The sequence below is a fragment of the Cnephaeus nilssonii genome, assembly GCF_951640355.1.
Source record: "Cnephaeus nilssonii genome assembly, chromosome: 16".
NCBI lineage: Eukaryota > Metazoa > Chordata > Mammalia > Chiroptera > Vespertilionidae > Cnephaeus > Cnephaeus nilssonii.
This window is the reverse complement of record NC_137087.1, coordinates 33,581,897-33,599,613: the sequence shown is the minus strand read 5'-3', so window position 1 is coordinate 33,599,613 and position 17,717 is coordinate 33,581,897. Positions and strand designations below refer to the sequence as shown.

The window sequence follows — 17,717 nt, the reverse complement described above, 5'->3', positions numbered from 1 at the left end:
TATTGGACTCCCTCCTGGACACATGGACAGTGTGTATCTCCTGCAAGAAATTATTCCAAATTAAACCTACTCTTCCAGCTGTATTCTTTCATCATATATTGAATCACATTCATTTTTGAGAAATTATGTATTCAAAAAATACTTGAGAAGCTATGTATGTCTGGCTCCAAGTCTTTCTAGCTGAGCTTTCTTCTTTACTCTGGTCTAAATCCCGTCAGTGGCTCCTGTCACCTCTGGAATAAAGCCAAAGGGAGATATCATCAAGGGCCACCTTTATACCGCTCAAGACTCAGGTTCTACCACTTGCTTCCTAAACATGGTCTTTAGTAATAGTGAGAAGTTAGTCATTCTCTGTGCAAACTATGCTAGTTTTGTACCCAAGGATTCCTTCTTTCTCTCTTTTATCCCACTAGCTACCTTTTCATCTTGCTGATTCCTATTTATACATCAAGCTACTAACTCTTCTGAGAGTCATCTCCGAACTCCATACCATCAAGCCTTTCATACTGTAACTACCTCCAGCAAAGCATTTCTGTGTTATTTTGAAATTGTCTGATTTCACTTCTGCTCCCCCCAAACCCACCCCCATCTGGACTGCAAACTCATAAAAGGCATGTTTTAATCATCTGTGTATGCCCATTTCCTAATATGGTAGCTAACTTATTTATTTGATTCTTTATTAAAATGGAACTAATTTGGGGCATGGCATATTGGGATACTGCTGATGATCTGGTACTTAAGGTTGAGAGAAATCAGATCTAACAATTTGGCAGCAAGGAAAGAAATAAGAGAATTAACAAAACGTCAGTCATGGGTAGGAGGTGACCATTTAAAACCACCTAGCCTCATCTACCACACAGGTCATGGCCCTGCTGTGGCTCAGGACAATCAAAGATTGATGTGAATAATGATGAACTCAGGTCAGTCATAAAAGGTAAATATGTTCCATACATGTTGTTTAAATAGTAAAATGGATATTACAGTACAAATGTATTTAACCAAATTAGTTAAAATAGGAAAAGGAATTATATGGATACTAGGGGCCCGGTGCACGAAATTCATGCACTGAGGGTTGGGGGTCCCTCAGCCCAACCTGCCCCCTCTCACATACTGGGAGACCTCAGGGGATGTCATACTGACGGCTTAGACCCGCGCCCCACAGGGAGCGTACCTAAGCCGCAGTCTGGCCTCCCCTTGTGGGAGGCAACCGGGCTGGTCAGGGGAAGGCACCAGCCCCATCACCCCGCTGCTGCAGCCACTGCCAGTCACCACAGCCGCCAAGGTGTTTTCATCAACACGGACTCTAGTCCCTTCACCAAGAAAAAATGACAACTTTCTTTAGGCATTTTCAAGATGTGTCTTTCATAGGATATGGATTTCTTTATTTATTTTTTATCCTCACCTGAGGGTATGTTTCCATTGACTTTTAGAGAATGTGGAAGAGAAAGGGAAAGATAGAGGGAAACACTTTGATTGGTTGCCTCCTGCATGAGCCCTGATCTGGGCCCCGGCCAGGGAGGAGCCTGCAACCTAGGTACATGCCTTTGATCAGAATCAAACCCAGACCCTGCTGTCTGCAGGCTGAGGCATTATCCACTGAGTCAAACTGGCTAGGGCAGGATATGACATTTCTTAGCCTTCCAGCAGCGGACCTTCATTTTTTTCTCCAGAAGTGTGGTGGAAAAACCCTAGATCACCTTTTTGGATTCTTATTACCCAAGTTACTAAGAATATTACCAGTGGCATACAGGAAGCTTAGCCAATGTTCAGTCAGAAAAGGTGTTTTCTCAATAGTTCACACCAATGGAGGGCTGGGCCCTGCCCAGGCCTAAAGCCTCTGGCCGAAGCTTTAGGCCTGGGCAGGCCTCTCCAGCTCCCTCTGATCACCAGCTCAGCCCCTGCCCAGGCCTGCCCAGACCGAAAGCCTCTTGGGCAGGAGTGGACCCCCAACTCCCTACAATCAATCGCAGGGGGTCCTCTCCTGCCCAGGCTAAAAGCAGACCCCCAGCTCCCTGCCCAGGTGATCAATCTCAGGGGGTCCGCTGGTGTACCAGGCCAAAGAAACACCCAGCTCCCTGCAATCGATGGCAGGGGGTCCGTTGGTGCACCAGGCCAAAAGTCTCCGGCGGGGGCTTTTGGCCTGGTGCATGAGCGGACACCCAGCTCCCGGCTTTCGATGGCAGGGGAGCTGGGTGTCCGCTCATGCACCAGGCCAAAAGCCTCTGGCGCCTCTCAACGCCCGGATAGACCCGCCCCCCGTGCCTCTCAACAGCCAGATAGGCCACCCCGAGTCCCGCCCCCCAGCCTCCCGCCGACCCAATCGTGGGCATAGCGGAGTGATGGTTATTTGCATATTACCCTTTTATTAGGTAGGATTTTGCTTATTGGGCACAGATACATCATTCTGTAATGATGCTAGGTAAATTATTGTATATTATGCTACAATCTCCATTTTGTTTTCTACTTGCCACCAGAGGAAGTATCTGACCATAGCCATGTAAGGCAATAATTACTAAAGCAGATTCATTATTTAAGCTCAAACACAAATGGGCCCATTCCCTTCAATGCCATTGATCCACATAGAACCAAGTAGGGAAATGGAATAAGATAAAAAAACAACAACAGAACTTTCTCTTGAGGACATTTATTTCAAAGCTATTGCCTGTGAATTTTTCCTCTAGACACAGGCTTGGAAATAAATAGTTTCCAGTTTTGGTTGCTTATAAACTGCTAAGAACCTGTAAGAAATATTTCTGTATTCCTTCTAAAGCTTTTGAGAAATAAAATAATTGAGATATGTGCTTAGCATTGTGGCTGCTACATATTAGTAATTATTCTGCAGATGTTAGAAAGAGCAAATAATTGTTTTTAGTTTTGATCTCCCATCTGAAAAATGGAGATAATGATGTTTTTAATAAGTATCCAAGAGCTTCTTGTAATAATCCAGGTTAATATACATAAAAGTTAATTGTAAATTATAAAGTATGTGTTAGTAATACTAATTTATTTTCCAACACTGAAAGTATTACTCTGTCAAGGATATTTGTATTTTAAAAGTAGTACAAAATAATGCAAATTCAAGTTAATGCAATTGAATACACTTTTGGTGAGCTCCTTCATTTTTTTACAATAGGGTGTTTTTTTTTATTGATTTTAGAGAGAGGAAGGGAGAGGGAGAGATAGGAACATCAGTGATGGCAGAGAATCATCGATTGGCTGCCTCCTGCACACCCCTATTGGGGTTTGAGCCCACAACTCGGGCATATGCCCTGATAGGGAATCCAACCATGACTTCCTGGTTCATAGGTTGGTGCTCAACCACTGAACCATACTAGCCAGGCTGAGCACCATTTTTTAGCAGAAGGCATTGTGGTGGCTGTAGTTGGAGGACAAAAATTATGCTGGCTTTGTTCTTCTTTGAGTATAGAATCTATATATATAAAATCCTAAGCAACCATCACAACCGAATGGACAACTGAACAGGCTGTGTGGGTCAACCAGGCCTGCAGGGGGGTTAGTGAGGGGCGACCAAAGGACTGAGCAGGAGGCTGTGTGGGGCTACGAGGCCAGCAGGGGAGTTAGTGAGGGGTGACCAAACAACTGAGCAGCAGGCTGCGTGGGGCGACCAGGCCAGCGGGGGAGCAGTAAGGGGTAACCAGGCCAGTTGGGGGCAGTGGGGGTGACCAGGCTGGCAAGGGGGCAGTTAGGGGCAACCAGGCCGGCGGGGGGGTGGGGAGCAGTTGGGGATGACCAGGCCAGCAGGGGGGGCAGTAAGGCCAACCAGGCCAGTGGGGGGGGGTACTTAGGGGTGACCAGGCCAGTGGGGGGGCAGTTGGGGGCAACTAGGCTTGCAGGGGGGACAATTGGGGGTGACCAGGCCAGCAGAGCAGTCAGTTAGGGGCAATCAGGCAGGCAGGCAGGCAGGTGAGCAGTTAGGAGCCAGTGGTCCCGGATTGTGAGAGGGATGTCCGGTTTAGGATCGGGCCTAAACCGGCAGTCGGACATCCCCCGAGGGGTCCCAGATTGGAGAGGGTACAGGTTGGGCTGAGGGGACCCCCCATGCCCAAATTTTGTGCACCGGGCCTCTAGTAGATATATAAATAATGACTAAGAACAAAAGGTGGAATGCTGCAATTGTGAGGCCAAAGTGCTCTATGGTAAATAAGGTCTCTCTACTTAGAAAATCAAATCAAGGAAGAGCTTATTAGAGAACTGGACTTTATGTGTAGAGGTGGGAGAGAAAGAACTTTACGGGTTGAGGGAATAGCAGATGCAAAGCATGTAAGTGGGAAGGAAGCAGCTAAGGCCTTGGAGTGGCTGGAGTGTAGAGGGAGGGGTGAGGGTGGTGTTATTTAAACCAGTGCCAGATTCCAGAGGGTCTTAAATTCCACAGCAAGGACCTTTAATGTTATACCATAGAAAAGGTTCAGCTATTTAAGTTTTTGAGCCCCGAAGTAGTAGGATTTCAGCAGTGGTTTAGGAATCATTTTGTAATGATAAGATAAAATTGAGTACATTGCAATAAAATTGAGACTTCACATTCTTCATGTCCGAGTAGTTTTCTAGTTTTCCTGGGATTGTTACTATCAACATGTTCTCTCGTTCTCTCTCTCTCTCTCTCTCTCTCTCTCTCTCTCTCTCTCTCTCTCTCTCTCCTTTTTGGAATAAGAAAAATTGATCTGTGGGATTAGGAGGAAGTCAATCTGGGAGCATAGGCTTTCTAAAGCAAACTTGGATTCAAATGCTGTGTCTAAAGCTTAATTGCTTGGCGATCTTGGAAAACTACTCACCCTGTCCACGCTTCCATTTTGTTCTGGTAAAATTGAGATTATACGGCTTCAACAAGCCATTGCACTAATTGAGATATCCTTAGCACACTGGGTAGCTTGTAGCAAGCCTCCAATTAATAGTAGCTGTTATTTTTTTGTGATGTGAGTTAATATTGGAGTGTAAAAGTGAGTCTTTATCATTATTCTAAAATATTATATTGTGGTCAGATGAATTAGCATAATTTCAACTGAAACCCCTTTTTGTCCATTGCTGGAAATAGACAAATAAACTTGCTGGTGGGTAGCCTCAACCACTGTGGTCCTACTTCAATGCAAGTGAGTTAACCACCAGGGTTTCTATGGCAGCCATGTTCTGGGAATCTGTGCTACAACACTGTTGGATTGAGCATACTTCACAAAATAGGGAAAAAGCCTTCTGGATGTTGGTAGGACAAAGGCCCCAGCTTTTCTTTATAGCAGTGGATGGATGTCTGCAGAAACCCCATGACATAGCCTGTGGGTGCAGGAGGTTGAGGTAGTGGTAGGAAGGCAGGTCTTGATCAAGGTCTAAGGATGGTTGCCAGGGCGGCATTACCTTGTTGACATTGTCCATGCATAAGATCTGGGATTTCCCCTAGCAGGACAAGAAACTGGTATTATATCTATATCCAGCATATTTTTAATGCTCCAAATTTTAGCATAATCCAATATCACTTGAGACTGATACATGGACCCATATGCCAGCCTAGTACTTTGGGTGTGGGGGCCTCAATCAGATGTGTGACTATAAAGCAAACCTCTCAGATCCAGAGACCCAGACTTCTTCCCTCCTCATGTTGAGGCATATGGAAAGCAAGCACTTTTATGAAAAGGTTGTCTTTTGATTTTGATTTAAAGCCAAAGAAATTGGCTCAAACCATAACAGATTCAGGTTCCAAGGCTGATAGAATATACATTGTGACAACAGCATACCTCTCTCCAGTGACCAAATAACTTATCACCCTCAGATCTGTGATCTGTTTTTTAAAAATATATATATTTTTATTGATTTCAGAGATGGGGAGAGAGATCAACGATGAGAGAGAATCATTGAGCGGATGCCTCCTGCATACCCACCACTGGGGATCGAGCCCGCACCCGGGCATGTGCCCTTGACCAGAATCGAACCTGGGACCCTTCAGTCTGCAGGCCGACACTCTATCCACTGAGCCACACCAGCTAGGATGGAGCTGTGATCTCTGATTGCTCCCCTGTGTTTTCTCTGAGCCTCCTCTTTCCATGCTTGATCACTAAGTACCCCTTTAATGCTGTTTCCTCTTTATCTAGAGTCCTTTCACTTTTTTTAGCTATGTAGAGGAGGAAAGTTTTTCTCAACCCTCTTAGGGTGTATGGCTGGGTCTGCCAAGTAAACTGAGGGAGACAGATTAACAAGAGAAAAATATGCAAATGTATTTAATATAAGCTTTACATGATACAGAAATCTTCATTAGGAAACGCAGCTCAAGGGAACAGGTGGACCTGAGTAGTTTATGCTAGGCTTAATGGAGGGTGGACAGTTGTGGAGAAATATCACAGGTCAAGGAGTATGATGTAAGTGTAGTAAACAGGGGAGTAGTAGGTGTAGCAAGGCCTGTTTGTTCAGATTCCTCTTGGATTCCATTTGTCTTCAGACAGAAGAATGCTCCGTTGCCCAGGGTGTAGGAAAGCACCTCTCAATAGGGTTCTATGGCCTGTTTCAGTGGACAAGGGCAGGGGGGAGGTCAGAGTGACCCTCTTGCTCCTGCTGTTTTCTCACTCTTTCAGCTTAAAATAGTCAGTATGCCAAGGTGCCATGTTTTGGGGTAGCATGTCCTGACCCCCGTCAGCTACTTAGCTGTTCCCAGCCAGGACCTCTGGTCTAGGAGACAGTGTGTCCTCCACTTCTGTGCGGATTCAGTTACCGGAGTTCCTTGATTCCTTGCAGCTATTATTAGCAGTAGCAATGCTCATTCTGAATTCAGAACCCTCAAAATATGTGTGAAGCAAGGGCTGGTGTGGGGTAGGAAGGTGCCGCAGTGTTTCTAGGGCTCTATTCCATATGTTTGCATGAGTTGCTAACACGTTGATATACTAGCATACCCGTGAGTAAAAGGTTTTGCCAGGAGCACCCTGACAGCTCCCTCAGCTCGTTCCTGGGGCCCCTAAATCTCCCCAAGATCCAGGAGGCTCCTGACGCTCCTGCTCCAGCCCCAGTGCTTTCCGATTGGCTAGTGCCTGTTAAGTCTAGTTATTAAATATCTTGTGTATCACTTTGGTTATTACTTCCTAAGCACACCCATGCACATTCTAGAAAAAGCTCTCTCCCTTTGCCTTGTGTCCTTGAGAAGCACCCCAGCCCCTCCCAGTGCATGTTCTCTGAGTGGTTCTGTGGCATATTGTGGAATCAAGAAGGGGGCAGGCTCATAAATGACTCTGTAACCTCAGCGCTGAACAAGACCACTCTCAAAACAGTCTAGACAGAAATAAAATATCTTTGAGGCAAGACCTGCATGCGCCAATATATTAGTAGCCCCTCCCCCTTCATGTAATCTGAAGTCTCTCTGCTTTCTCTTCCTTCTGGTCCTCAGTGACTCCAGCTGCCCTTTAAACTAAATAGTGTCCTCTCAAAGAGAAATGTGAAATGTTTATTTTAAAGAAGTAAAATATTTAGTGAATTCAACATACTTTGGACTCACTTCACTCTCCATATTTGCTATTTAGTTCATGGGAAACTATGACTAATCTGTTTTTCTTTTTGGAGTATATTTATTTTAGTTGAAACTTCAAAACATATTTATTCCTCAGATGGTGACTCTGAGACACTAAATTGTGTGATTCCTTGTAACACATTTTATTATCTATCAGGGCAAATAATTTTCAAGTTCTGCCAAAGCTAATTGCCTTTATAGATCAAATTGTTAAGTTTGAGTTATGGTGTAATTATGTGGGATGGGAACGCCTGCTTGTCGACTCTATAAACAGTTTTCTGTTGTAAAATGAATAGATATGAAGTAAACTAAGTTTTTTAAAGATTTTTGACATTTTGTGTGCCTGCCTTGACATCACTCTTAATCATTATATTATATGAATATGTTCACATAAAATATCTTTGGAAGTAAAAGCAGAGAATTGAAAATCCATTTGGAAAATCATGCCATTGACGAACTCAGTTAAATAGCAAATAAAACCCAAGCATTTATGGAATGTCATCTTAGGTTTTTCTCTCCTTTGCCTAATATTCATGGTGGAATTCAGTTGGTCCAGGGTGCCACGCTGGGTCAACAGTGTCTTTGAATATTAAATGCTGAAGCTATTTAAGAGGCTTAAAGGATAATGATGTGATCTGACCACCAGACACAAAGGCCTCAAAAATGTTTGAAATTCAGAGGAGGAAACCAGAATTCTATATCCCGGTTGACCAACATCCCACACAGTTTTATTGCACTATGAGAAGTGTTAGTTTGTTTTTAGAAAATTGAGTACTTGGCCTGGCCAATGTGGTTCAGTGGTCGAGCACTGATTCCCAGTCTGTACTCATGCCTGGGTTTCAGGCTCGATCCCTAGTAGGGGTTGTGCAGGAGGCAGCTGATTAATGATTCTCTCTCATCATTGATGTTTCTATCTCTCTCTCTCTCTCTCTCTCTTCCTCTCTGAAAGCAATAAAAATACATTAAAAATTAAGTTATACAAAAAAAGTATATTGAGTACTTGGATAAACAGAAATGGAAATGAAAATGATTGCCTCCTGTCTGACAGCAGGACAGATGGGGGGTGGCACTGATGTGAGAGGACCGGAAAAGCAGATGAGAATGCACAGTGGTGAACTGAGTCAAAGTGTCACTTATCCAAATGAAGGAAGAGCCAGTCTTTTCAAATTACACATACCTTTCCAAAAGTGAAATAATTCAAAAGTGAAAAAATATCCAGTACTAGTGTTTTTATTAATGACTAGAGGCCCGGTGCATGAAAATTCATGCACTGGAGGGGGGTCCCTCAGCCCGGCCTTCTCCCTCCCACAGTCTGGGAGTCCTTAGGGACGGGAGGCAACCTGGTGATTGGGGGAAGGCAACACCCCCATCATACCTCTGCTGCTGCCGCTGCCGGCAGCGCAAGCCTTGGCTGACCCTGGTTACCTGAGCCAGGCGGCCCTGGGCAGCTGGGCAGCTGCCATCCAAGGCAAGCCTGAGCCTTGGGCCAGCCCTGTGCGGCTTGGGGGCTGAGGGGACTGGGGTGCTCTGGAGGCAGGCATGCGGAGCGGCCGGGCCCGCCTGCTGCCCCAGCAGGGCTGAGGGTACTGGGCGCTGCCATCTTGTGGCTATGGGCACCGCTATCTTTGAGGGTGTACCAGTCAATTAGCATATTCCCTCCTTATTGGCTGTGGGTGCTGCCATCTTTGCGATGGTGTGAGGGTCAATTAGCATATTCCCTCTTTATTAGATAGGATAAAATGTTTAAAGGTGATTTCATGTAGAGGTTCTGAAAATGTCATAACTTTTGTCAAGGAAGAAAAATACTTATTTCTTCAAAGTCGTGTTTGTGTAGTGAGAAATACATTTTACATTGGGACCTAGAATGCACATAGATATTCACACATACATACAACTTTGTAAGTTATATTTATCCTCACTATATGTAATACATTTGATATTTTATGTTTTATTACATTTTAAAATGCTGCTTGTAAGTCACTAAACAAGTCTTAATTCTGTCTCCCAGCCAGTCTATTGGCTTTATATATTCTGGGACAAGTCAAAAATTAATTTTCTAAGATAAGCTTACACAGTCCTAGGACATCGTGTCCTTGTCATTGATGTGGAAATGGTTAAGTATCAGCCTCAACACCTTGCTAAGGCAAGGATTATTCTGAAGTCCAGGTGTCCTCAGGGATGTGACCACACAGTTCTGGTCAGGATGAGGCTTAGGCCTGCCTGAGAGTCTCTTCTCACAATGTCTATCCCATCCAGTGAGGTCAAACTGACTTATAGAACAATCCCTGGTTTCAAGTAGAAGTGGGTACCACAGTAGAGACCTTCAAAGCAGATGGAAATTCAGTGATTCAGGCAGTGAGGAACAGAACACAAGCTCCTGGTAGTCAGAATGTATCACAGAACCATAAGGCAAAGTTCATGGTGAAGGAATTTGATAAACAGTATACCGTGAAGGCATGTTTCATGTTTCATCAGGGGGTGTTATGACATCAAGGGACAGCTGCATGGACACACATCCTCAGCAGTGGTGGTGCCATAAACTCACACTCATGGTTCCAGCTACTTGTGTCTTAAATAACCTTGGGGATCTGGGCAGGTGTGGTAGGAAGGGCAGTGATAGGAAGACTATCCAGAAGTCTTAGCTGTCTGTATTTAATGAAAAGGCCATGCTTTCTGCTTATACTGGGTTTCTACCATGTCTAGGTTCTCTGGGGGGCTCTGTGAGTCAGGCCCTTAGGATTGGAAGGCCCAGTTCATGGGTGACTGGAGCACTCTGAATTAATACTGGCATTCTCATTCTCAGTGGCAAGGTGGTCCTGTGGTTAGGCTGAGGACACTGATTATGGTGATCTTGAAACCATCCTTCCTTCCCACATGCATCTGGCTGGACCAGTTACGGTGGGATTGTCTTGGTGAAATGTCTAAGCAGACAAAGTATGTGTATATGTTTGCTGAGCTTCCCAGTTTTGTCTCTTCAGCATGTGTTTTTGCATTTTTTCTTGTCCACAAAGCATTCGTTAGGGATCTATGTAAATATGAATACGGGGTAAGGTGGGGAGTGAAATTTACTGCCATGAATTCCTGTGATTGAGGACAGAATGGTAAAGAACACATGAAGTTTCAAGTTGTCCAAGGGATTTGAAGGTCAATGGATGAATGGTAGTAGAGTTGAAAATGACCTAATAAAAATAAATGCATTGCAACCCTGTGAGTTTTTAGATTCAGCCACTCTGACCTACTGTTCTCTTTGTAAACTGCGTACATTCACCATCTCTGTGCCTTTACAAATACTGCTCCCTCTGATTGGAAAGCCCTTCCTCATTCTCCCCATTCAGCAGGGATTTGCTACCTGCCTGGGAAAAGCTACATATTATTTTTGGTAAATTATTTGCTTACCATCCTATCTCCTTACACTAAACTTTCTTTGATAATAATAAAAAAATAATTTACTGGTATATAATGTTTACAATGGGACAAGCTCTATACTTTGTGACTGTTAACTCATTTGATCCCCACAAAAGCCTGTTTATGCAGCTATAATTATACTTTTCAGAAAAGGAAACTGCGCAGGAGGGTTAAGGGACTTGTTTAGGGTTGCTGAGCTGGGATTTGTAACCAGGCAGTCTGGCTCCAGTATCCACATATGTAATCCCCATGCTATGCTGCCTCTCAAGTTATGGACTGTGTCACACATATCCCTGATGCCTCAGGGCCAAATGCAGTGTCTCACGTATAGAGAGCACGGATAAAGGCTATTTGAAATTAATCAATGAACAGACTCCCCTGACAAGGGCACGTCCCTTATGTGTTGGTGAAGGGGGCTTTTGTCGGTAAGTATGAGCAGCCAAGGAGCCAAGTCGTTGTCCAGCCCAACAGGTGTGGGAAAGTACTGGATATGAATTAAGAAAGTATCCCAAGTGAAAGGTGAGCCATGGCTTTGAAATAGAAAAAAAATTGTAGTAGAGAGATGTGTATCCCAGATGTCCAGTTGGTTGGGACAGGATGGTGGTGGTTTGAAGAAGAGAGAAAATAAAAAGTCCCAGGCTTTGGTTTGTTGGTTGTTTTTTCCCCCCCATTGTTTTAGTTAATTTGTGGTTGGTGATATGAGGAAGTTTTAATTTTCCTTTAGAGCAGTGGTCAGCAAACTCATTAGTCAACAGAGCCAAATATCAACAGTACAACGATTCAAATTTCTTTTGAGAGCCAAATTTTTTAAACTTAAACTTCTTCCAACACCACTTCTTCAAAATAGACATGCCCAGGCTGTGGTATTTTGTGGAAGAGCCCCACTCAAGGGGCCAAAGAGCCGCATGTGGCTCGCGAGCCACAGTTTGCCGACCATGGCTTTCGAGGACAGGAAGGAAAGTACATCAAACTTGTAGCCTAAATAAGGCTAGATATTAATTATGTAAATGCTTCATAAATGAACAGGTCCCCTTGATAATTTCTGTTCTACGAGAGAGAAGGGCCCACTCATGACATTTGCTGTCTGTGGTTAGTAGAGGCCTAGTTCTGTGTTGAAATCTGTGGCTCCTGTACAGATTTTCCCCCAACGTCAGATTCCAAACTCCCAGAGTTCAAAGATAGCCAAGTGAAATGTTATGGTGTAATAATGACTGTGTCAGTCTTTCTTGGTATCCCTGGATAATCTACATCCAGACGTGTCTAATGAGCAGAGTTTACCAAGTAGAAGAAAAGTCCTGGACCAAGAAATGCTTTATCTGTGGACTCTAACTAGAGTGTTTTTTGACTGATCAAGCTGGTTAGTGATCCTGTTCTCCACAAAGAGGTCTTGTCTTTGAAATAAATTTGGGCTGTTGAGGGGAAGTAAGAATTCCCTTTGAGGACTTTCACTGAATTGGGCTCCAGAACGGTAGATGCAGATATTTTAAAGAAATTTTTCTCCTTTCTGATGTCATACTCTTCTAAAATATAACTGTCCTCTGAAAAAATGAGGCAGGAATCATGACTTGAGACCATACTGTTTTTTAACTCGCTAATGTTCCAATTGTTATTTTTCACCTCAAAATTTTAGTAGATATTCAGACACACTAAAGTGGTTCAGACTTATTGCAGCTATTTTTAAAATTGGTAGCAATTACCACTGTGCTGTAATCGTTAGGGCAGTGTCAATTAATAGATGTTCTGTGATTTAATAAAGACAAACATAACGCCAACCTTAAACTTTAAAAAAAATTCTTAAGTATAAAGGTATAATTTCTGACTGAAATAATGAAGGTGGTAATTTACTTCAGAATGATATAATGGTATTTTAATTTTTATATATTAAATGACTTTTATTACAGGTTATTTTAGAATGGGGGGTTGAAAATAAAATCACCAGTTAAAATCCAGTATGTTTGCATCCTTTGTTAAGTTTATTCCTCAGTGTTTCAGCCTTTTCTTGCAATTACAAAAGGAATTGTGTGTTTTTTTGTGTTTTTTTTTTCATTTTTTTCTGAAATTTCATTGTTAGTATATAGGAATGCAGTGGATTTTTGGACATGGATTTCTGTTTCCTGCAACTTTACTATATTTATTGTTTCTAATAGTTCTTTGGTGGGATTTTTAGGCTCATAGACACAGACAACAGTATATGGGTACCAGAGAGGAGGGTGGAGAGGTAGCAAAGGATAAAGGGAGTCAAATATATGATGACAAAAGATCTGACTTTGGGTGGTGGGCACACAATGCAATATACAGATGATGTATCATAGAACGGTACACTTGAACCTATATAATCTTACTAACCAATGTCACCCAATAAATTCAATTAAATAAATGCAATATATTTGATATTAAAATTATGAATCTGATTTGAATAAATGAAAATGAATTATACGTATTACCAAGAGGCCACTTCCAAGCCTCTAAGAGCTATATCCAGTGTTGCAGTAAGCCTTCTGCCAAATGTCAGCAAGTGTGTGCAGAATTGTGAGTTTAACTAGAAATGTATATTAATGTTGAATTTTGAGAATACAAATACACACATGTGAACAATAAAAGCTATACCCATTTTTCTTCTAGTGGCAAAAACAAGGTTGGCTTTTTTAACTCGCAAGTAGCAGAAATATTATTCCAAGTTATTGTCTTGGGGGGATGCATTACTTACATTTAGATATACTGTCAGGTTTCTTTATCCATCCCTCTAATCCAGTGGTTCTCAACCTTTCTAATGCCGCGACCCTTTAATACAGTTCCTCATGTTGTGGTGACCCCCAACCATAAAATTATTTTCGTTGCTACTTCATAACTGTAATTTTGCTACTGTTAATGAATCGTAATGTAAATATCTGTGTTTTCCTTTGGTCTTAGGCTCTACAGCAGTGGTTCTCTACAGCAGTGGTTCTCAACCTGTGGGTCAGGACAGGTCGAAAACAGGTTGAAAACCGCTAGCAGGGTCACCTAAGACCACTGCTCTAGTCTATCACTTATAACTCCACTTTCCCATTTAAAATAAAGGGGTTTGGACCAAATCTGTCCTAAATTTAGATTATATATTGAATGACTATTTTGTGCTAGACATTGTTCTAAGTGAAACAATGGAAATAAATATAAAATCTCCTTAACCCTTTAAGCATCAGGTGACAGGGGTGCGGTCAGAAACAGCAAACATAAAAGGGTAATTTTAAATCATGATGGGTGCAATAGGCTTTCTCACAGAAGGCTCAGCTGTGCTCTGGTTTGCAGCTGTTTGTCATCACCCAAAGTGTCAAGTGGAATCACACAGCTTTGGAGAGCCTCATAATACAACAATAACAACAAAACACCTTGTAGAAATGTAGGATAGAAAATGAGTGGGGATGAAGGGCCCATTATAAATGGAAAGGTCTCATTGAGGCTTGAATAATGGGAACAAGATAATGACAAATATTTTGAGGAGGAGTATTCTAGATAGAGGGTCTACTGAATGCAAAGTTCTGAAGAGGGAGCCAGCCTGGTAAGCACAAGGCACAGATAGAGCCAGTGTTTCTAAAACAGAATAAATGAGGGTGAGCATGGGAGAACATGAGGATGGAGATGTCTAAGAGTTGCTAAGGTTTCTTGCCATTCTAAATTCTATATTTTCCTTTTATTTAATTGGAAATAAGGAAATGGTAGAGCTGCAAAGTGACCTTCAAAAAACAGTGAACCTGCTGGCATTTGCATAATTATAGAAACTCTTGAAGAATCAGCATGTAGATCATCTTCCCCTCAGGTGTAATTGGACATTTCAGGATAGCACAGTCATTATGATCCCATAACACCATTAATATTATCTTTCCCAGACGGGGGCTGCTTTTGGCCATTGTTCCATAGGCTCTTCTCTGGAACCCTGAGTTTGTGGGCTTATGCAGCTTGGACATATGAACTGTGAATACCTGTGTAGGTATGCCAAAATAACTGATATGGCAATTGTGGGAGTCAAGTTACAAAATCCTATCAGATAATATTAAGAAGGTGATTAGATAATTTCAATGAATTAATAAACAGTCTGTAGATATTCCTGTTAAACTTTTTACTCTATGGGATGAAGGACCTATAATCACGAAAGAGCCAGCTGGTCTGAACATGAGGGGAGCCCACTGTCATCCTGGCACACCCTGGACCCTCATGAGAAGCTAATGTGTGACAGACAGAGCTGCGAGGACAAGAGGGAGGCCGAGGTCTGATTTAACCCCAGGATCCAGCAATTTTGGATGCTACTAACTGTTTTGTTAGTACCTTCCCGTTTTGCTAGCCGTGGTTGGATTTTCTTTTACTTACAACCAGGGAATTGGGACCAGTCTATTTGTTTATCACTGTCAGGTGACTTGGACACATCTCTTCTTTGCAATGTAAAAGATACTAGGGATTGCCCACACTAAACCCTCCAGCCATAGGCTGGGGTGGGGAAGTGGAGGAGAAGGGCCCATATTTTGTCACTAACTCCACCACAGTTCACCATGGGACATGAAAGGAGTACCTGCATTGAGTGCCACTTTAACCTCTTATTAATGATATCACCTTGGGCTAGTTAGTCACTGTGTTTGCTTCAACTTCTCTATTGAAACCCCTGCTCGGGTTATTGAGAAGCTTCACAAGATAAGGGTCATGAATGTGCTTTGCCCACTGTGCTGGGGATAAAATTCTGACTGGGCTGTGTTCCAGACTCTTCCCTCCCCTCTCAGCTGAGACTGCAAAGATGGGGAAGACACCATCTTTCACCACAGCAGCTGATGGGCTTGAACTCTAGAACCAATCAGAGCTAGAGCTCCCAGGAGAAGGCAGGAGCCAGGTACTGGGTTACAGCCCCCTGTCTGCCTGTTGAGGTTATTTATTGCTGCGTAACAAACCACCCCAAAACCTGGTGGCTCAGAGGAAGAGCCATTTTATTCTCAGATTTCATGGGCCAGGAATTCAGAGGTGATAGAAATGGCTTGTCTCTGCTCCAAGATGTTTGGGGCTTTAGGTGTGGACACTCAAATGCCGAGGCTGGGCTCAGCTAGAAGCTTCTCACCCTCATGGCTCCCTCCTTACTGCATTTAACGGAGATGACATAGAGGCTAGGTCAGCCTGGCACTGCTCCAGATGAAGACTCTTCCCTTGTTGACTTTAGCTACTCCCCCCACCCCCTATCTGATATAGTCGCTGCTGACCACATATGAGTATTTGAGTGTAAATTAATTAAAATTAAATATACTTAAAAACTCAGCTTCTTAGTCACATTGGCCACATTTCAACAGCTCAGTAGCCACATTTGGCTAGAGGCTGCCAGATTGGACAATGCAGCTATATAACACTGCTGCCATCAAAGAAAGATGTACCAGACGGCGCTACTATGAGATTTTTGTCTGACTCATCTTTGCATCATCAGACCTGATCAGAGACACTCTGTTGAATTGATATATGAAAGTAGAAATTACCATTTGTTTTTCAAATCTATATGTCATACAGATCTTTTCAAAGCAGCAAGATAAGAAAATGGAACATACTAGTAGATAGCTTGTTAAATGAAATAAATCAGTTGAAGACTGTGCGTTCGATAATCCTAATTTTAAAACTTTGTATAAGAAATGAGTTGTCTTTGAGCAAAAAAGAAACACACAGATTAGGTAGTATGTTAATTTTCAGTATTAAGAAAATTATGGCTATTCTCAATGTCAAGTATTAATGAATGAAAGGCAATTTTAAGAGTACATAAAGTATTCAGAAACATGGTATTGAAGTGTAAAGACAAATCACAGCCAAGTCACATGCAAACCACAAAATCTCTTTCCTAAGGAGTGCGCAAAGTAACATTTCCTTTCCCCAAATATGGCTCCCTTGCTAAGATACAGAGAAGAAGGCAGATGGCACAACTCTCATTTCCCTGTTACACCTCATGACACAGCAATACACTTTCTTCCACTTCCCCTTAAAGAAATTACTCCTGTCTATTTCAGGAATTATCTCAAACCTGGGAATGAACCCAGTGACTGTGACAGGGTCAGAATACTGACACACTGACAGCGATCATCTTCTTGCTGCCTTACTTTGCTCCTCGTTTGGTAGTTTATGAGCTCACAGATGCTGGACCAGACTTTAGTCCATAAAATTAAGATGTTCTGTTTGACAGAGCCAAATCTAAATTGCTGAAGCAAGGACAGTAAAGCATGAAGCAGTGCCTTAAAAAGCAACTAGGGCCATCAAACCCACACTAAAAGTCAACATGATTTCAAAATGAAGATCTTCAGATGCCACAGTAATTTCTCAGGAAAAAAAAAAGGCCATCGTTAGGAGAATACTAAAGCTAAATGAGAATAACAAAATAATACAGAAGACCCGTTTAATTAGCAGCTCTGCTGTTTTATTTTATGCTGAGTTGATGGGAGAAAAGAATATTTTCATCAAACTCTTAAAATGATTGGATTTAAAGATATGAATGTAATCATCTGGAAAAAAATGGCATCAACAAAATAGTTTAGAAATGAATATGATAGAAAGGACTTCTCTGCAATTATTGTGTTCATTGACTATTAGTTATTCTTAAACCATGATGGGTTCTAGGTTTGAGTAAAACTCCTAGAGGAGCTGGTATTGGAAGAGGTTGGGTTGTTTGGTGAATCACTTCTTAATGTTTTTTGGTTTTTTTTCTGTTGCTATTTCTGTTTTTCAGACCCACTATGAAAATGGGGAATACATCATCAGGCAAGGTGCAAGAGGGGACACCTTCTTTATCATCAGCAAAGGAAAGGTAAGCTCTGGTGGAGCAAGAGTGATG

The 17,717-nt window shown here is 42.5% G+C and overlaps 1 protein-coding gene across 2 annotated transcripts in view; it reads left to right on the top strand.

The window, feature by feature from the left end:
- Window positions 1–17,717, top strand: part of PRKG1 (protein kinase cGMP-dependent 1) — a 1,114,160-nt gene that overhangs the window by 890,570 nt on the left and 205,873 nt on the right. For both annotated transcript variants that reach the window (XM_079792952.1, XM_079792951.1), the window contains exon 6: window positions 17,613–17,690. In XM_079792952.1, the coding sequence (XP_079649078.1) occupies window positions 17,613–17,690 (78 nt within the window). The remainder of the gene's footprint in view (window positions 1–17,612; window positions 17,691–17,717) is intronic.